This window comes from Microtus pennsylvanicus, chromosome 13 (genome assembly GCF_037038515.1).
Source record: "Microtus pennsylvanicus isolate mMicPen1 chromosome 13, mMicPen1.hap1, whole genome shotgun sequence".
Classification (NCBI taxonomy): Eukaryota; Metazoa; Chordata; class Mammalia; order Rodentia; family Cricetidae; genus Microtus; species Microtus pennsylvanicus.
The window spans coordinates 47,444,151-47,466,497 of NC_134591.1; the positions used below are offsets into that span (position 1 = coordinate 47,444,151).

At 37.6% G+C, this 22,347-nt stretch overlaps 1 protein-coding gene across 2 annotated transcripts in view; it reads left to right on the top strand.

Annotated features, from left to right (window-relative positions):
* Spata6 (spermatogenesis associated 6) overlaps positions 1 to 22,347 on the top strand; it is a 95,623-nt gene that overhangs the window by 50,909 nt on the left and 22,367 nt on the right. For both annotated transcript variants that reach the window (XM_075944797.1, XM_075944798.1), the window contains exons 8-11: positions 13 to 100; positions 5,382 to 5,422; positions 17,253 to 17,437; positions 21,827 to 21,926. In XM_075944797.1, the coding sequence (XP_075800912.1) occupies positions 13 to 100; positions 5,382 to 5,422; positions 17,253 to 17,437; positions 21,827 to 21,926 (414 nt within the window). The remainder of the gene's footprint in view (positions 1 to 12; positions 101 to 5,381; positions 5,423 to 17,252; positions 17,438 to 21,826; positions 21,927 to 22,347) is intronic.

Sequence of the window (22,347 nt, forward strand, 5' to 3'; positions counted from 1 at the left end):
TCTTTCTTCTAGGTGGATCCCCCAAGTCCCAGGGCTGATACTTTCTATGGACCACCTGGCAGAGACTGTGAAAGAGATGGATGGGCCAGGATGCACAATGGTAAGGGGAAGTTCTTTCTCCTACTCTTGTTGCTGGAGCTACTGTCAAGCCTTCCCTGACACTGATTAAGGAAAGCACAGTTTTTGCTGCATTATTATATATTGTGATAAAGCTTTTTGCAATTAGAAAGAATTGGATCTTTGTGCTGTTAAAAGCATACTATTCTTTTAGATTAAAATGAATATTACATAATTTTAGCATATTAAATGCTATAGTTCCTTTTAGTAAAAATAACCTGTGTTTTACTCAACATTTTCTACACTTATTTGACTATGAAACACATTTCTCACTTTAACATGTGTTAATTTATAGAACAGATTTTGAGAAATACCATAGTGAAATAACTCAGGTTTATAGTTTTGGAATACATATATCCACTTATTTATATACATATAGCATTCTTGAAAAGTAATTTTAAACCCCACAATAATTAATCAATAAGGATATGAGATAACATGGCAAATGTTACCATGAAAAGTATGTAAACACACACACTTAGCAAATATCAGCTAAAATGATATTTCTGAAATAACGAAATCTTTAGATTTAATTTATAAGAAAATGTTTTGTTATCCCTAGTCTCTTTGGTGAGATAAAGTTCAATGTGAAGGTGTTTTTGTTGTTTTTTTAAGATGCTTAGATGTCATCATATAGTAAAGAGTATTTGAATATTAATATCAGTAGACAGTGGTGGTAGCTCAGCAAGTGTTCACTGGCAACCTTTAACATTAATTTCCTACACACTGAGGAATCTTGGTAGAAGAAAAATGATATAAGAGGAAGAAAAATGGAATCATAACATGCAGTGAGCTTGGATGCCTTCCATTGCTGGCTGTATTATATACCTTTTTAATGAAAAAATAAAATGCTCTTTTTAGAAAATATACTCTATTGTTTAAGCATTGCTAAAGAAAATGGACTTTGGTTAAACTTGAATGTTTACAGCAGAATATTTGATGGAAGACTGTCTTAATATAGTCATAGTTTCTTGAATCTTTCTTTTATTTCTTTCCTTCTTTACCTCCCTTCCCCTTCCTTCCCCCTCTCTCCCTCCTTCCTGCCTCCTGCCTTCCCTCCCTTTCTTCCTTTCTTCCTTCCTTCTTCCATTTGTATTGTGTTTTAGACAGGGTCTCTCTAAATAGTTCTGCTGTCTGTTCCCCCTCTTAGAAGAAACCTGACATAGAAAATGGGCTGTGTGAATGAAGCAAAGGGAAGTAACTTCCACGTTGGTGTGCGTTGGGAAGATTCATTTGTAATACTACACACTTGATCTTATTTGTTAGCAAGATGGCTATTCTAATGATCCAGCTGAAGCCATCAGCTGTCTCTGTAGAAGTACATTGAGCCTATCAACATGAGTTTCTTTTCTTTTAGGTTTTATTTTGATGTCTTTTCATACATGAGAGTAGAAACAGTACAAAGAGTCCCTATCTTGCTCAGCACCCACAGATAACATTTGCTTTCATTCTCTCCTATTTTTCTTTCTTCTCTACTTCTCCTCACCCCCAAATGTGTCTTTACATAAATAGTCTCAGCAAGAACATTGCTATAGACTTAACTGTAGCCCCTAAAAATTTGTATCTTGAGTGGTGCATGCTTGGAATCCCAGGACTTGAGAAGCAATTGCAGGAGGATCAGGGGTCCAAAGCCAGCCTTGCTGCATAGCAAATTTGAGTTCATCTTGGGTTACATGGAACCTTGCCTCAATAAACAAAAACAGACAAAAAAATCAAATAAACGACACGCTGTATGTTGGTGCCCAAACACCACAGACAGCAGTTAGCAGTGGGGCTTTTGGTGGTTAGGTTTAGAAGAGATTGTGAGAGTGGGGCCCTGGGATACCATATGATATAAAAAATGCCCTGTAAGAAAGGAAAAGATCAGTCTTTTCTTACTGTTATATTAGGACTCAGCTGGAAGGCGACATCTTCAACCCAGAAAGATCAATGGTACCAGAATTTGGTCTCCCATGTCCAGTCTCCTGAACTATAAGGAATAATTTATTATTTGAGCCACTCAGCCTTTAGTACTTTGTTATGGTGGACCAAGTAGACAGATGCAGACATAGTTATGTCTTATAAGCCATTTGATTTATGTTTTTGAAGCCTTTGCCATTTTTCTCAACAAAATTTAGTTAAGCCCATCTTTACATGATTATTTTGAGGATGAGCTGTGTCACTGTTGTCTTAGAAAAAAAATCATCCTATAAAAATGTCTATCCACAGGTTGTTGGTCTCACTGACAGTGCTAGGTCTGGTTTCCATATCATGGATCAGGACTTAATTTCAATTTAAAATGTAATTTTTTCCTCAAACAACATTCATGCCACTGTTACACCAAGGAGCAATTCTTGTCAGATCATTGTTATAGATCCTAGAGGTCATAGCTGGGTGAGATTGATAACTTGGAAGTCTCTTTTATAAGAGTCAGTTCCACATGAGATTGCAATCCTATATAGTCATTTACTCATTTTCAAGTTTGCTTGATATCTATTGTTTTTAAGGCATTATGAATCCTAGAATTTCATGTCAATTTAACAGTAACAGATGGAAACACATGTAAATTAAATAGCATGAAGGCATCAGGTACTTATTAGCAAAATGCTTTATTTTAAATGTTTTAGCTTTAAGTTAACTCCATCTCTTCCTTTGCTTTCTCATAGAGCTATAGCAACTGAGCAGTCATTTCTAGGAGTTTTTACTTGGTCTCTTTCTTTTTTATTTAATATCTTCACATTATCTGATTATATATTATATACCATAAAATTTATATTTTAGTGCAAAGATATTTTAATACTTTCATACATATGAAATTGCCACTATAACCCATTTATAGAACATTCCCATTGTGTCAAAACCTCCCTTACACCGTTTGTAGTCACCCAGTTCTCATCGTCAGCTCCTGTGGTATCCACACATTTTGGTTATTACTAGTAAGGCCACTGTGAGAATGTGCTTTGACCCTTTCACGTAGACCAATGCTTCCACTTCTCTTGGGTCTGTAGGGATGGAATTCCTGATTCATATGGTGAACCTACTAATCTTTTTTTAAATTTCTAATACTTTCCAAAGTGGCTACACTATTTTATAGTCTCACCATTAGTATATGGCATTTCCAGTTTCACCACCTCCTTGACAGTGCATGCTGTTTTCTTTGTACCTATGCTGTTCAGGTGTACATTGCAGTCCTAAAAATGAAAACAATAAAAATAGATAGTTGACCTTCTGTATATACAGGCTCTGCATTCACAGTTTAACAAACCACAGATCTAAAATATTTCACAAAAAAATGTGACCATGCTAAATATGTACAGACCCTCCTTTATTGTTACTATTTCTAAAACAGTATGGGAGCCATTCACATAGCATCTACATTACATTCATATTAGATAAAATCTTAAGGCTGTGCTAAGTATTCAAGAGTGTGGAACATAGGTTCTATGAAAATATCATGCCATGTGAATCTAAGAAATTCAAGAATTCATGAAGTTTGGCAGTGATAATGGTCTTGGCACTGTTCTCTGCTGGGTACTGAAGGAGCCTGATCCAAAGGTCAGAAGCAGCAGTGTCAGGTGAATAAAGCCCAGACAAGGAAGAGATGTGAAACGCTGCTGGCCTCTCCCTTTTAGCATGGTGCATCCCTGGAGAGATGTTGAGGGCTGGACAGATGATCTGAGGCTTTCCCTGAGGCCCTGATGCATGGAAAGGAACACAGCTCATTTGTAATACCAGGAACATGCTTGGCAGAGGGAGTAATAGCCTAGGGCCAGATCCTCCAGGGAGCTGTGGTTTCTGATTCTGAGAACCAGCTCTTACCTGAGGTTTGAAGTTGTTTGAGATCACTCACAGTATCTGAGCCAGCTGTTTCCTATTCCTTCAAACTTTCCCGAAGTAGAATCATGCTTATTATGTCTTGTTCAAGTTTCACCAGGTTTACAAAGCTTTTTGATTGTCTTCAACCTTGAGGGATACATTTTAAAATATTAATTACTTGTACCATTCCTGTATCTAGCCTGTTCTTTTGTTTCTGTTAGTCAACATTGTACAGTGTAACTAAAGTAGATTCTGAGTCCTTTATGACTATAGGCTGTGACTTTTATCTTCTGTTGCATTTAGAGCTTAATTGGTTCCTAATTGTTAGTGAGAATTATTAAATGTGAATGTTGGGAAACTGAAAATCAAAGTTAAAAGCTTCATCTGTAAAATATGAAAGAAAATTATATAACTGTCAAATTATATTGAATTTACAAATGGTTTGTGAAAAGCAGAAGATATACCAGTATGTTCATATATGGAAACTGTTGGTATATATTAGTTGTGAAAGATTATTATCTCAATTCTTAAAACTAGATTGTGTGTGTGTGTGTGTGAATTAGAACATGATTACAGAATAACAAATTAGGATTCTGACTTGCTTACTAAAAATCTAACAGTTTATAATGCTTGAAACTTGGATCTTGAAATTGTAAGCCTTTTGAGTAATATATAGAGCATCAAATATACATTACATTATGATATTGTTATTTGGAGAGAGAATAGGATTCTTCAAAGCTATGATGTAGCTACTATACTGTCCCCTCTCATGAGTCATAGAATGTAAGCCAGCCTTTGACTCAGACATAGGTAAGTACTGCTTTCATGCCCTGAAATGAGGACTAGAACAGAGTTGGAGTATGTAATTTGGCTGGAAAAATATATCAAAAGGGACATAATTAGAAATTGAGTTTAAATTTGCTTGAATTAGAATTTGATGTTGAAGTTAGTTATCTTTGTGCTTTTAATTTTACTTTAATCATTAGCAATTGCAGTAATATGCAACTTTTAGACAATGTTATAATACATTGACAGCAGACAAATTTGAAATCTTGACCTAACAGTTTAAGGAAAATGATTAGTACCATAGAGTCAGTGTTGGAGTCTGTGAGTTCCCTGTGCCCCACCATAGATATAAAGCACATTTCTTGATAAACTGGCTTAGTCACTGAAATCACACATTTCTCGAAGACTCATTGGTTTACCAAAATTAATTATTCTTGTGTGTCTGTAAAGTCAGATACTTGCAATCTAATGAAAGAGCCTCTTAAAGTCGTTGACCCGCGGAAGAACTGACATGTTAAACTGCTGGGTTGGTGTTGTTTTGCTGCTCTCGCACCGTGGTTTTGAAATCTGCTGTCTGGCTTGGGTTTGAGAAATGTTGATGATACTGAAAATTACAGGTGAAGCCGATTTTTTATCTTTCTGATGCTGTGTAGTGATCCTTTATCCTGTGCAACCTTTTCCAGATCACCATCACTTTGGCTGCTGCAGATCCAAGGATTATAAGGTGTGTCAAACCAATATATTATGACAAGTGCTCTGGTTTTCAAACAGCATGAGGATATTTCTGCTGTGGGAGTCTCCTCTGTGTGCTGTGATTAGCATTAATGATTAAAGAAACTGCCTTGGCCTGTTGATAGGACAGAACTTAGGTAGGTGGGGAAGATGGACCTGAATGCTGGGAGGAAGAAGGGCGGAGTCAGATCAATGCCATGGAACTGCCAGAGACAGAAGCTGTGAATTTTACCCGGTAAGCCACTGCCACATGGTGATACACAAATTACTAGAAATGGGTTAAATTAAGATGTAAGAGTCGCTCAATAAGATGTTAGAGCTAATGGACCAAGCAGTGATTTAATTAATACAGTTTCTATGTGGTTATTTTGTTTCTGGGCATCTGGGATGAACAAGCAGGCCCTCCTCCTACATTTTTCTGCTATAGAAATTCTTATGGAAACTATGATTTATTTTACAAAATAATTTAAAAGCAATAATTGACCCAGCATGGAATGCTATGGTTTTGGTGGCTGTACCAAGGGGTACAATATGCCTTCTCTGAATATCTTCCTACAGTTACGCTATGGGTTTCATTATCCATTTTGACCAATTGTTGAATGTGTGTGTGTCTGTGTGTGTGGGGGGGGGGGGTGGAGACATTGTGTGTGTGTGCACACAACATTGATTTGTGTAATATAAGTATGTGTATTTAATGCATATATATATAATATATGCATACACATACATGCATTTGTCTGTGATTGGAGTGTGTGTTTAATACATATGTGATAAATTGTCTACAGGTATACACACATACACATATATATCTTTGCACCCATACATGCACACACAAGTGAGATATCATCATGTCCAATATCCTACATGGAGTTATTCTAAAGGCAGACTTTGTTAATTTCCTTTAAATAATCCTCAGTTTATAATTAATTTGTTTTCATCTTTGTTTACATTCCTCTTCTTTTTCTTTTTTTACTAATCAATAAGTATCAGGCTATCAAGTGTTTTATTGATTTGCTTTTTAATAATTGCTATTACCTGTTATATTGATATGGTATGCAAATTGTATGAGTAGTTTGATTAAACAATCAAATATGGAGAGAACAGGTTAAGATTTTCATGGCACTAATCTGGCTGTAAGTTGGCTAGTTCATTTAAAGATAGATGCGAAGGCTCTTTTCCCGATGTGTTGTGCTAAGAACTGCACCTCAAATTCAGCAAATAGATGGATCTAGAGAGCATCATATTGAGTGAGGTAACCCAGACACAGAAAGATAAATATCATATGTACTCACTCATAAGTTGTAACAGGAGCAAGCAGGCCTGCTTTTGGTCCCAGCCACCTAGCTTACACCTGAAATAATCACACAGAAATTGTATTAATTAAATCACTGCCTGGCCCATTAGCTCTAGCCTCTTATTGGCTAACTCTCACATTTTGATTAACCCAGTTCTATTAAATCTGTTTATCACCATGTGACTCTGGCTTACCGGCAAGATTCTAACTTACATCTGTCTCAGGCAGGAGATTCATGGCATCTGTCACTCTGCCCTTCTTCCCAGCATTCAGTTGTCTACTCCACCTACGTAAGCTCTGCCCTATCAAAAGGCCAAGGCAGTTTCTTTATTCAACCAGTGAAAGCAACACATAGACAGAAAGACCTTCTACACCAATAAGTGGCTTTTAGACATAAAGCAAAAAAAAAAAAATTCCCCTATAATTTATAAATCCCAGAGAACCTAGACAACAATGAGGACCCTGAGAGAGACATACATGGGTCTAACCTACATGGGAATTAGAAAAAGACAAGATCTCCTGAGTAAATTGGGAGCATGGGGACCATAGGAAAGGGTAGAAGGGGAGGGGAGAGGAAGAGAGGGAAGCAGAGAAAAAAATCTTTATCTCATTTAAATCAATAATGAACTGAACTGCACCTCAAAGCGTCTGTAGTCTCCGGCTCTCGCCTAGATTCATTACTCTCAGAGCTTTCCTTGGAGACAGTGAGTGATGAATAAATTCACAGACTATTTCTGTATCCAGGATGGAGATTTTCACAGAAATGCATCTATCATATCAATATAGAAAGAATAAAAGATTATTTTTATGGGTAAATAGTGATTGACCGATAAATACTCAGGTAGTAGAAAAACAGGATTTCAACAAGAAGAGAGTTATGCCGTGTGGAGTGTGCAAAGGGTTTATAGGAAGGGCGCTGCTTTGAGGCCCCTGGTGGCATACAGGAAGAGAGAGAGTGAGTTTGCAGAGGGAAAAAAGCATGGTGGGTGTTGGAGTAAGTGCAATGTTCTTGGAGAAAAGAGAAATTATCGCCAGTACAGCTTGTGTCTCCTCTGACAGTTTCTGGATTATCAGTCTTGATCTGCTCTTCTAGACAAATGAAATTCTCTCTTCTATGGATACATAGTAATTAGCTTTTCTCATAAATCCTCTCCTTTTATCCCCATTTCTGTCTTACTGTCTACTCCATCCTGAACCAGTGTCCTCGTCCTTTCTGTGTGCAGTAGCACCTCCCTTGTGTCTTGTAAGCTCTTATTTAATACATTTGTTCTCATTGAAGTGCACTTTCAGAGGGGAAAGTGGTATTATTACTGTTGTATAGGGAAAGTGGCTTTGTGTCTACTGGTTCTACAAAGAGTAGGATGATTTGAAATAATGAAGATTTATTTCATATCACACATGGCATTTAGGACCCTTACAGGATATTAAACAGGAGAAAAGCAGATTGGTAATTATCAGAACCTAGAGTTGTATATTTTCACAGAACCAGTGAGATTTTTATATTGTTTTAAGGTTTATTGTGTCATAGGAGTACATAGTTTCATTGCTACATCATAACTTTAATTTTGCTACCATCATGAATTGTGATGTAAATATCTGAACTCTGAAGAAGAGGATGAAAAGGAGTTTAGGAGTAATAGGTATAATATAATTTGTTTCTTTAAAAAAATATACTGTGATTTCTATTCTTTTAATTAGTGGTGGTACAATATATTGCTTTTCTCTAAAGTGTATGTTAAATGTCTTGTACTTAAATTGTCTTTGTTGACTATGGAAAGTTCCAAAACACACGTACACACATGTGCACAAGCATGCCTGCACGTGCTTGTGTGTGTGTGTGACACCACAAGCACTTCCTGATACTTCATCTCTTCCTCCTTTCATCATGAGACTCAGAAAAATGCTGCCTCTCCTTACCACCATTCTGGAAGTATTTGGGGGAAATGAATTCTTTGAGAATTTCAGAACTAAGGAGTCTTTATGTCTCCTTAAATAACATAAATAGGATGCATTCATACTGAAATTGAGAAGCATCCCAATTAGAATAAAAGAAAGAAAATGCCCTGACTCAACAGTATGAGAGAAAGACCTCCAAAGATAACATGGAGGTTTTTTTTTTTTTGTTTTTTTTTTTTTTTGTGTGTGTGTGTGTTGATCATCTGCTGCTGGGCATGGGGCCTGCCCTGAAGAGTGCTTTGTTGCCCAATGAGACTCCCTTAGAGAAAACTAATCTCTCCTTATTTAAGTGTCTATCAATTGGAAAGAGCTTCAGGGTTTGGGATGGGGGCATGTGTCTACTCATTTTCATTCTAGAACCCCATCTGGTGCAGTCCCTGGCAGGCCCTATGCATACTGCCTCAGTCTCTCTGTGACTTCATGTGTAAAGCAGTTCTGTTTTGTCTAGACATTGATTCCTCGGTGTCCTCTATCACCTATTACTCCTAAACTCCTTTTCATCCTCTTCTTCAGAGTTAGGATATTTACATTACAATTCATAATGGTAGCAAAATAAAGTTATGATGTAGCAATGAAATAATTATATGTTTGGGGGTCACAACAATATGAGGAACAATATAAGTATTAAAGGGTTGCAGCATAAGGAAGGTTAAGAACCACTGATCTAAATCCTTTCTTAGAAAATTCATTCCTCTCCCACCGCCTCCCTCCCTCTGTCTTTAAACATTAAACATATTTTAATGGTTATATAGATTATAACTTTTGTTTGATTTTTGAAACAGGGTTTCTCCATAGCTTTTTGGTTCCTGTCCTGGAACTAGCTCTTCTAGACCAGGCTGGCCTCGAACTCAGAGATCTGCCTGCCTCTGCCTCCCGAGTGCTGGGATTAAAAGCATGCGCCACCACTGCCCGGCTCAGATTATAACTTTCTTATCAATGACTTACCAACTAATATCTACATACAAGTGAATTTTTGTCTTTCCATATACCATATTGACTTTTGTCTAGTTCCACCCATTTACCTCCAAATTTTATGATTTTTCAGTTTTTAATGGTTGAATAATATTCTGTTATGTAAATGTCCTATGTTTTTTATCCATTTATTCATGGATGGGCATCTAAGTTGTTTGCAATTTCTGGCTATTATTAGAGCAGCAATGAACATGGTTGAGTAAGTGTCTCTGTAGCAGGATGAAGTGTCCTTTGGGTATATGTCCAATAGTGGTATAGCTGGATCGTGAGGAGATATATTCCCATTTTCCTGAGGAAAAATCACATTGATTTTCACAGTAGTTGTACAAGTTTGCACTTCCACCAGCAATGGACGAGTGTTGTTCTTACTCCACATCCTCTCCAGCATGAGATGTTACTTGTCTTATTGATTTTGGGCATTCTGGCTAGTATAAGGTGACATCTCAAAATAGTTTTAATTTTCATTTTTCTGACTAAGGAAGTTGAACATTTTAAAGATTTCTTGGCCATTCATGTTTCCTCTTTTGAGAATTCTGTTTAGATCTGGTCCCCGTTTTTAATCAGGTTGTTTTCTTGATGTCTAGTTCTTTTTAGCTCTTTATATATTTTTTAAAGATTTATTTACCTATCTATCTATCTATCATCTATCTATCTATCTATCTATCTATCTATCTATCTATCTATCTATCTATCTATCTATCTATCCAGTGTTCTGAATGCATGTATGCCTGCAGACCAGAAGAGAGTACAAGATCTCATTACAGATAACTGTGAGTCATCATATAGTTGCTGGAAACTGATCTCAGGACCTCTGGAAGAGCAGCCAGTGCTCTTAACCTCTGATCCACCTCTCCAGCCCCAAGATCTTTATATATTTTTGATATTAGCCCTCTATCTGATGTGTAGTTGGTAAAAATCTTTTACTGTTCTGTAGCCACTTCTCCTGAATGACAGTGTCCTTTGCTATAAAGAAGCCTTTCAATTTCGTGAAGTCCTGTTTATTAATTGTTCTTACTTCCAGTGCTAACAGTATTCTGTTCAGAAAGCTTTTCCCTGTAGATCAGCCCCTTCATCTGGCCTTTCTTTTAGTCACTCTTACTGTCTTGTTTCTTAGACTGACAAAGTATTTTTCCATTTTGACCTTATATCTTTTGTGTTTTTTACTTTTTTCCTGATTCTGTATGTTTTAATTTCTGTTCTCAAAACAGGTCTTTCCTGAGGACATTGCTTTCTTTTTACCACCCCTTAGTTTATAAGATGTGAATGATAAAATTTATTTATTTTTAGTATTGAACTTGATTTATAATACAGCATATATGCATATACATGTACAGACATGATTAAATCTACTTAACATCTATCACTTCATCTACCTTCTTGATAGAATGTATAAGATCCTAGCACTTTTTACATATTAAGTATACAGTTACCTATAATCACCATGCTGTGCAACAGACCTGTGTGTATTCATCATCTTCTCTACTTGAAACTGCATCCTTTTTGGCCCCAGAGAAGACCTAGGCAATAGTGGGGAGGGTGCCCGAAATAGCATTACCCTGTATTCAGATTGATGAGTATCTTAAATATCACCATAGAACCTTCATCCAACAGATGGAAACAGAGGCAGAGTCCTACATCAGAACGCTGGACTGAGCTCCCAAAGTCCAGTTGAAGAGTAGAAGAAATGAGAATATGAGCAAAGAGGTCAAGACCATGAGGGGTTCATCCACTGAAGCAGGGAACTCACCAACTACAACTGGACTGGGAAGGAACAAGCATAGGACCAAGCTAGTCCCTCTGAATGTGGTTGACAGTTGTATAGCTGGGGTAGACTGCGGGGCCACTGACAGTGGCACTGGGATTTGTCTCTGCTGCATGTACTAGCTTTCTGGGATCCTAATTTCTTCGGATGTATACTTTGTTCAGCCTAGATGTAGTGGGAAGGGCCTTCAACCTTTCACAGGGCAAGGTACCTTGCTCTCTCTTAGGATTGGAGGGGGTGGGGCAGGAGGATGTTTGGAGGCAGTGGGAGGAGAGGAGGGAGTTGAAATTTGGATTGTTTTTTAAATATAATAAAAGAAATAAAAACAAGTAATAAAAAAGAAACTCCATCCTTTTGATTGAAGGCTTTCCCACCATAGCCCTTGACAATTTCCAATCCATACACTCCTTTTATGAGTTCTGCTTTTCAGACTCTAGAGATAAGTGAGGTTAGAGTCTTTTGTCTTTCTGCATCTGGCTTCCTTAGATAGATGGCTTCTAGAATCATGCATTTTGTTGCAAGTATCAGGAGTTCATTACTTTTTAAGATCACATAATATTCCATTATATTTATCATATTTTCCCAATCCTCATCTGTTGATGGAAACAAATTGTGTACAAGCTCATTACTTCTTAGGAGCCTTTGATAAATGCAGATAAAAGTAAGTGCAACCCATGTTTCTTGCCAGCTGTTTCCTTAGAGACATAAGCTTGGAAGTTATGTGGTCTATTTTCCAATTTATCATGGGCAAGAGTTTTATTAATTTTTCTGCTATTTTACATTAATCTTAACTTTTCTATCTGCAAACATCTGTTCCCTTGCTGCCTGTTCCCAAGGAATACATAAAATGAATATTTAGCTTTATGTTAAGGCCAGTATATTAAAATATCAACTTCTAAATTGCTCAGAGTAATGCTATTTGTTGTACAAATAAGGCCCTAACTTCAGAAGCTAAATATAGTAGAGATTTAATTTTAAATCTTAACAAATAGAAGGTCCTTCTAAACTTCTGCTTTGTTTTATGCAATAACTCATTTTGGGTCTCCCTTACTCTGGGGCCTCACAGGCCCCTTTGTAAACAGAGAGAAGGCTCTGTTTTCTGAGAGCCTTTCTTGAAATGGACATTTGTCTGTGTTTTGCTGACAACAATTGGTCACAGTTCCTCCACTGATGCAAAGATGCTTCTTAGCAATGTCCCTACTCTTGAGGAGGGCAAGATGAGTTGGAGTCGATGTCTAGTCACGTTCTTTGCATTTAAGATATGAAAAGGAGTTGTGACAGGTGCCTAGTGGCTTCTGTTGCATTTTAGATATGAACACGAGTTATAGTGGATGTGTGTTTAGTGGCTTCCATTGCATTCTAGACATGAACACGTGGCACATGCCTAGTGGCTTCCATTGCATTCTAGACATGAACACGTGTTGTGGCAGATGCCTAGTGGCTTCCATTGCATTCTCGACATGAACACGTGTTGTGGCAGATGTCAAGTGGCTTCTGTTGCATTCTAGACATGAACACGTGTTGTGGCAGATGTCAAGTGGCTTCTGTTGCATTCTGGACATGAACACGTGTTGTGGCAGATGTCAAGTGGCTTCTGTTGCATTCTAGACATGAGCACGTGTTGTGGCAGATGTCAAGTGGCTTCTGTTGCATTCTGGACATGAACACGTGTTGTGGCAGATGTCAAGTGGCTTCTGTTGCATTCTGGACATGAACACGTGTTGTGGCAGATGTCAAGTGGCTTCTGTTGCATTCTGGACATGAGCACGTGTTGTGGCAGATGTCAAGTGGCTTCTGTTGCATTCTAGACATGAGCACGTGTTGTGGCAGATGTCAAGTGGCTTCTGTTGCATTCTAGACATGAACACGTGTTGTGGCAGATGTCAAGTGGCTTCTGTTGCATTCTAGACATGAGCACGTGTTGTGGCAGATGTCAAGTGGCTTCTGTTGCATTCTGGACATGAGCACGTGTTGTGGCAGATGTCAAGTGGCTTCTGTTGCATTCTAGACATGAGCACGTGTTGTGGCAGATGTCAAGTGGCTTCTGTTGCATTCTAGACATGAGCACGTGTTGTGGCAGATGTCAGGTGGCTTCTGTTGCATTCTGGACATGAGCACGTGTTGTGGCAGATGTCAAGTGGCTTCTGTTGCATTCTAGACATGAGCACGTGTTGTGGCAGATGTCAGGTGGCTTCTGTTGCATTCTGGACATGAACACGTGTTGTGGCAGATGTCAAGTGGCTTCTGTTGCATTCTGGACATGAACACGTGTTGTGGCAGATGCCTAGTGGCTTCTGTTGCATTCTGGACATGAACACGTGTTGTGGCAGATGCCTAGTGGCTTCTGTTGCATTCTGGACATGAACACGTGTTGTGGCAGATGTCAGGTGGCTTCTGTTGCATTCTGGACATGAACACGTGTTGTGGCAGATGTCAAGTGGCTTCTGTTGCATTCTAGACATGAACACGTGTTGTGGCAGATGCCTAGTGGCTTCCATTGCATTCTAGACATGAACACGTGTTGTGGCAGATGTCAAGTGGCTTCTGTTGCATTCTGGACATGAACACGTGTTGTGGCAGATGTCAAGTGGCTTCTGTTGCATTCTAGACATGAACACGTGTTGTGGCAGATGTCAGGTGGCTTCTGTTGCATTCTGGACATGAGCATGAGTTGCAGCAAATGTTAAGTGGCTTCTGTGGCATTCTAGCTATGAACTTCTCTCCCCTTTGACAAGGATTTTGTGACTGAAACTATCATGTAACAAAACTAGAAATCATCTCTACTCTTGTTGCTATTTCATAGTAATGTGGATATTAAGAGAATTCCTGTGTATTTTGACTATAATAATTATTAGGAACAATATACATAATGTTTTTGACATTCTGCTCATCAATTTTCTGTTAGTTTAAACTTTTTTGGACTTTATCTGATATGAATGTTTTGCCTTCCTGTACACCATTTGCATGTGTTGTGCTCATGAAAGTCAGAAGAGCATCAGATCCCATGGCACTGGAGTTAGTAGTGGTTGTAAACCACCATGTGGATGCTGGGAACCAAACTTGGGCCCTCTGTAAGAGCAACAAGTAAGATAAATCCCTGAACATCTCTCCAGTTCCCAGCTTTGATTATTATAGCAGACACCAGAGGCAACTACTTATAAAGAAACATATGACTCACAGTTAAAAGTTTATTGGTCCCATTGCTTTGGCAAGGTGGCATATGGTGGAAGCACATGGCAGGGAAAATCCACCCCCATCAGGAAGCAGGGTGCATGAGAGAGGTGCACTGGATTCTGCCATCTCCTAAAGACTTCCCAGTAGGCCCCACCCTTAATAGTTTTACCACCTCCTGACTTTTTTTTGAGGCTTAACCTTTTATCACATGGGTTTTTGCACAGCTTTTGAGAGTCAGATTATAGCAACTAAAAACTAAAGATTTTTGACATGATCAAGGAGAACTGAAAAAGCATCTCAGTAACATTGAGCTCTGTGGTCCTAATGTGTCATTGATGAAATTATGTGATTTAAAAATGAGCAGACAATTGAAGAATATTAATGTTCTATAAATAGCCTGCAACCTAAAAGCCTTATTACATAGGAAATGTTTAAATCTGGCTTAGAAGGAGCATGTAGCGCATGAAAGTCTGTCAGTGTTGACTGATTATACTGCACATTGATTCAGATTATTGGTTGTTTTAAATTTAGGACTTAGATTTATGATGCTAAAAGTTCTGAGGTGAGCTCTTTAGGAGGCAGTTTGCCTGCAAAGAAAGCAAGCAGGCAAACAACAACCAAATCTAAACAACAAGCCTAGATCCAGCAACAATCTGAGAAGTAATTTAGTAACTCATTCCTATTGCAATGAAAACAGCCTACATTGTGGTTCTCTGGGCCTGGCTCAAAGATGAGTTTAGTAATTTGTATTTGTTTACATAAATGTAACCTTCTCCTATAGACTCATAGAAAAATACCAGGGAGATACATTGTAGAACCATCAGCAATGCACCACCAACACATGAAAATATTACTAAAATGGTTATGCAGTCCTAGAAGCCTGTGCTTAATTTTGGACTTAGTTTAACAAACCCACTACAAGGCTTATTTCACCATGGCAGTTACAAAGACCTCTGAGAAGGGGGCTGAAGGATCCGGAGGATCTTAGAGGAAGGTTCTATCTCTGCACTTTTAACTTTATCTTGAATTATAGACTTTAGTGGCCATTAGGGTTGTCACCAGATGTCTCCCCAATAGCTGTATGCTCTGATGACCTCAAGGGAAGTTTTTTGGGACATGATATAGAAAGGGAGGATACTGCCTTGACTGTAATATCTCTGGAAATAAAAAGTTAAGGGTTGATACTTACAGGGTTTGGAGTCATGGACATTTTAATGGAGAGCATTCAGTGGAGAATCTAATTGGTAAAGTTTGTATATAAAATTTTAGGGTTAATAAACACAGGGTAGAGGTTTACCAGTCATAATAGATGAGTAGTGAAGGAAAGGATTCATCTGTTCTGAGAAGGGCATTGCTTGTCCAGGCAAAGAGAAGAATCAGTATTATTTTGAGAAGGGTACGCAATTGATGATTAAGCCTTTTGCTTTTCAGGAAGATTATTATGGGAAGGTCCTGGGGTAAATTCTGAAGCTATTCACAGGTTTACAGCCTTGTTTTTCTGGCTAAAAGTTTGAGAGAGTCAGGAGAAGGTTATATGGAATGGAGGTGGGCCATAGTTCTTCATGTAGTTAAGCCATATGGATGCAATTGTTCTAGGTTCTCCTATTTCACTAAGTTATATGTTTCCCCCTTAATATGTTGCACATTGTGAGATCTATTGAACTAAACATGACAAACGCCAATTGCATCCATTTTTTTCAACTCTTGTAATTTTGTGTCTTTATGTCTGAATAAAACTTTATTGTGTATATGCACCACATCTTCTTTATTCATCCTCTCATCTGTTAAGGACAGGACTGATTCCCTAACATGGCCCTTGTGTCTCCAGGTCTCTATTTCTGTTTTTCCTCAATGTTAGGTCCCTGTTGACCATTCTTTAAAAGGATTCTTTTTCATCTATTCCCATTCCACTCATCAGCATTTCTGATCTCCTTTCTTGTTTTACTTCGCCTGGTGGAATGTTATACTCCTTGGAATGATTCATATTTTATTTATGTATCTTGCTCTGTGTTTATGTCTTAAAGCTATTTATCCTTAATAGAAATCTACTTGTGTATAAGTTCCACAGTTGTACACATTTGTTAATTTTTCTGTCTTGATTGGTGTATCTGGCTGTTTCCAGAAGCAGTGAGTGCAGGTTAGAGGGAGAACTTGAATTGTACCTGCTTGACCCTAATAGCTAAACTAAGCAATCGGTGGTTTAGTCATTTGTGTTCTTTATTTTATATAGACCAGTCTAGATACTCATCACACCCCCACTCAAGTGGATGGGGGAAAGCCCAGGAGGCTTCAACCTCTACACAAAAAACTTCAGGCAACTAAATAATGCTCAGAGTAGGAGAAATAGTCTTATCCAGTGACAAACACACCAATTAATTATCCAGACCAGTGATCAATAGACTGACTGATGATTTCATGTATTTAGGAAACACATGGAACAACAATTAATGAAAATTGAGATCATAAATTTGAAAAAGAGCAAGGCGAGGGATGTATAGGCAAATTTAGTGGGAGGAAAATGGTGGAAATAGGATATAATTACAATTTCCAAAAAGAAAATAAATAATTAAAAATCAAAAATATATTGTATTCATTTTATAGTGCAAGTGTATGTGTGTGTGTGTATGCACATATAGATAGATACACATGTATTTTTTAAAACAGGTTATCAGGACACCACATGGGAGAGACTTTGAGGATCCCTTCGAAAGGTGTGAGGAATATCTGAGCCCAGGGCCGTGTACCAAGCCCCAGCATTCTGCAAGGACCTTACTAGTCCATTCAGCACCCTCAACAGCACCAAAGCATTGTCAAAGCCCTATGCTAAATAGAGGCTCTCTCAGGGAAAGGTAAGTGTAGTTTCTGTTTTTCTTCATTTTTCTTTTCTTTCCGAACAGAAAGACTATGAGTTCAAGGCCAGTCTGGGATATACTTTTCATCTTTAGAATGTTTGGCATTAGAAACAGGGACCAGCATATTCATATAATGTAATTATTTATAAAATTAAATTTTAATTTTGAGGCTTACTAAAATTGTTTGCTTGGAATAGATTGTATATTATGTTGATATTTCTCCCTACCACAGTTCACTTGAAGTGAGTTTGTTAGCCAGATCTGGACTCTATTCCTAATTAGTTAATGTAATTCCTAAAGTGAAAATCTGAATTGTGATAGGTTGTTTTAGTAGACTCATTTTGGCGGAAGCTGCTTGTTAGTTTTTGGTTGCTTAGACCCGAAATAATCACACAGAAACTATATTATTTGCAATATTGTTTGGTCAAAGCTTAAGCATCTTTTTATCTAGCTCTTATACCCTAAACTAACTCATCTCCATTAATCTGTGCATCACCGCAAGGTTGTGGCCTACTGGCAAAGTTTCAGCAGGCTCCAGCAGAGGCATCTGTCTCCTGTGGCAGCTACATGGCTTCTCTCTGACTCTGCCTACTCTCTCTCTATATCTTTTTCAGCCTGTCTTTATTCTGTTAAACCATTGCCTGAAAGCAGCTTCTTTATTAACCAATGGCAATAAAAGATGTTCACAGCATACATCACCTCCCTTATCAGACCCGTAGTGATTTATTATTATTGATTAACCCTAAGTATAGAAATAACCTAGGCTGAATTTTCTGATTAGTCTCAGTGGTGAAGCATGCATTGTTGTGTGGCATCTGGCTTCTCATTTACCTCCTGCCAGCAATCCAGTAGAATATAAACCATGGGAAGAGTAAAGCACTCCCTCTAGGAATGCTTGCATCCAAGTCAGAAGGGTGGTTATATGTTGGCACAGAAAAAACCCCACCATTTTTATATAAGACAATTCTTTACCCATTTAAAAATTCTAGGTTATTTAAAAAACTTTTACAGAAAAATTGAAACTTGGGAGAAACATTTTCAACACTGTGACTCTCACGTTCCATGGTTAGAGATGGCATAAAAAAGTAGCCAGTGAATTCTTAAAACATATTACGTTCATTCACCAGGCATAATCACAATTATTTAATTAGCTGTAGAGACAATATCGATAGTCTGGATGAACAAGCTATCTTGAACAAGATTACGGCTGCTGCATTAAAACATTCTGTTCTGAACAGATAGATTTATCTGTTTCTTCATTAGCTTTGTAAACATTTTGACTGGGAGAGGGAAAAGGGGAGGGAGAGAATGTGAGTATAGTGTGATGCTGGCCTCTTGGTAGTGAGATGCAGAATATTTTTTAATTTACTTTGTTTTTTAGAATTTCATGCATGAGTGTTAAATTTATATCATTCCCCTTTCCTCCCTCCGTTAGGCTCCTCCCATGTCTTTCCCTACCCCCTCTTAAATTCATGACCTCATCTTCTATAATCAATATTGTTACACACACACACACACACACACGTACACATACGTACTGGATCCGTTTAGTATTGCTCATGTATACATGTGTTTAGGGCTTGGAATTATGTAATCTATAAGGGTCTCTTTCCTAGTGTAATCTGATTTTCCTTTCCCTTAGTAGCCACTGATTTCCTGTAACTGTCATCTAGGGTTGGAGCCTCTGGAAATGTCCCGCTTTCATGTTCATGTTTCCCAGTGCTGTCATTATGTAGGTCTTGTTTATGCAGCCTTTTTTCTGAGATTTCATGTGTGCATCATCCCTTCATGTCTAGAAGACACTATCTTGCAGTAGGCATCCTGGTGCTCTGACTCTTCTCACTCCCTCTTCAGTCTTATTCCCTGAGCTTAAGTGTAGGGGCTGTGTTGTAGATGTACCAATTGGAGCCAGCCACCTTGCTATCACTTGTTCTCTACATTTTGATGAATTTTGATCGATGCCATTTCTAGTTCATTAGAATCATGTCTAAGAGGAATGGTATTGTGATATAGGAGAGTTCTCACATGGTGTGTGTTTGCATGCATACACGCACACACACACACACACACACACACACACACACACAGGGACCTGAGTTATTTTATTTGTGTATACAATGTTAACTGTAAATTTTTTTATTGAATATAGCTAAAATTAGCTGTCCAATTATATTTCAGTGGAAGAAATATCTTAATAATAAATGTAACTGTTTACATTCTTTCTCTTCCATCTTCCCTCAAGTCTTATTGAGTCTTATTGAAACCTGGTTTCACTCTGTAACCTCAGCTGTCTTGGAAATTGCTATGTAGACAAGACTGGCCTCACCTTGTACTGATCCTCCTGTGTCTGCCGAAGGAGAGTTAGGATAATTTACTTTTCATGCCAAATAAATGTGGTTAAGCTTTTTGCTAAAATAAAATGAGTGCTCTTAATATTCAAAATTGACTGTTTTACTTTTGATTCAGTGAAAATAAGGCACATTTAAAATAAATAGTAAATTAGTTTGAACTCATGTATTTAATCTATAAAGAAGGACATACCCCTAGCATTCAATTCATATTACTAGGAGCAAATCGTTTTATTCTTTCCAGGACTCAGTAGCCCTCTTTAAATGGACGGCACTCTCAGGTTTGGTGTTTCTAGGTCACTAGCGATGCATTTGCAGGTGTCTACACCATCCACTGTAGTCATGACACATTGTAAGTGAAACCGAAACCCATGTGTATTGTGTATCCCAGGTCAAAGTCTTGTCTAGAAGTTGTGTGTCAGAGGCACAGCGTCAGAAGTTTCTATGTATAGTACTCATTAAAATTACATTTTCTCTAAGATTACGGTATAAGATGCTAACTCTTTGATCATGGTTTATAATAAACAGATTTTAAAAATGTTATCAGTTTATGCCACTGAATCCTTGTTTTAGTCCAAATGCTTTTTTCTTTTCACCCACTTAAAAAATACCTCCAGAAATTTCCACGCCATAAAATGGTTTCAATTTTTATTGTATTTCAGGAGCACATTTTCTCTAAGTATAAATATTAATATTATGACCCAGATTTGTTTTACACTTTACAATGTTGCTAAAATCAGACTTAGATATTAGCATACCTAATTAAAAGGGAATTGGTGCCCTTTTAAATCATGCTAAGTTTTTTTCTTTTGTAAATCATATTAAAGATTGTGAGGCAAGCATTCCTTACGCCATAGCACAGACTAGTGGATCTAGATGCTCATAGTCCCATTGGGAGGCTCTGGAGTTGCACAGTTGGATCTTAGCTTTCCACAATGAGCTTCATGTACTCAAATAATTGTTCTACCAATCCACTGGCATAGGTGAAACTAGTTTTCCTTTTGTCTATGTAAGAGATTGTTTGGGATTATCTATTAAATTGTCTATTGATTATGCCATTTAAAGTATATCATTTCAACATCCACCTATTTAATAACCTATACTTTGTTTAATAGTGTAATATTCAAATTTTGTAAGTAAGAACAAGCTGAGAACAAAAAGGGAACCAGATTTAAGTAATATATTAACACATTATTTTTTATAGGGGAATTATCAATAACACTTTAAATACATGCATTATAAATAAGGAAATCAGGAACTTTTCAGGATGACCTGAATAAAATAAAATAGCTTAATTATATGAATGTCAATTTTGAATTAAAGAAGAGCAGAATGAAAAGATGTTTTATTTCTTCTCTGACATTTTAAATCCCAGTGTGCAGACTTTAATTAAATTTATAATTTTCTCATCTATATTTAAATACTTCATTCCTTTACAAGTTTGATTCTCATAGCGGATAGAGAGGTGATATACCTTTGTTGAGATGGGACCATTTTGTTCCTATTCGGAAATGGAATATTTCAGAATAATTCCCATTCTGAGTGGAAATGGAAATGTGAGTGGATTCTAGGGATTTTTTCATTTCATACACACACACACACACACACACACACACACACGTTACTTATTTCATAAAATTTGTGGGTTGTAACTTCCTGTTTCTTCCACATAGTTTTAGGGGATATCAATTATTAGAAAATAAGTGCTAATTATAAAGACATTGTACATGGAATTATTCTTCTGATGCGAACATCTACATCTTTATGTAGAGATAAGTGCTGAAGAGTGATGTGTCAAAATCATTATAGTGATCAGATATGTAGGTCCCGTCTCCCAAATACATGTTAAAGTTAATTATTAAGACTATTTTTAGACCTTGCAGGAAATTGATAGGGCAGCTGGGAATGAGTGCGTGAATGAGCTCTTTCTCCTCATTGCTGGCCACAGGGAGAAACTATATTATTTGGAGGTTATAAAGTTTGGGGAAAGTTTTGTTTCTTTCCTCTCTTTAATAGCTACTCTTCTTTGTACCCACAGGTTCCACTCTGACTGGTGTTCACCTTCAAACTGTGATGAGATCCACGACCGGGTCAAGGACGTCCTGAAATCTCATCAGGATCACTCAAGGCATATCTGCGTTAGTTCCTAGTGTTTTCTCTTTTTAATAATATAGTTCTTATTTTATTTAATAGGCTCCCCAAACCAGTCAAGGTGCTTACAGGTTGTGATTCTTAGTTATGCGGAAGGAAAATACATTCTCTGAAGGAATTGCTGGGTTTACTAGAAGCCACATAACTAACTTCCTGCTTGGCCAGAGTCATGCAGAATGCCTTTTGATTATTATCTTTATGTATTTTATTACATTTATTTATCTATTTCTTTAGTGAGTGTGTGTATGTGTGTGTGTGCATGCTCACATGCATACATGAACTGTGATACACGTGAGGTCAGAGAACAACTTTGGTGGAATCACATCCATCAATTCTCTCCTTGAACCATGTGTGTCCTGATTTTGTCCAGGTCAGAGTGAGGTCATCAGGGCTGGGAGTGAGTGCCTT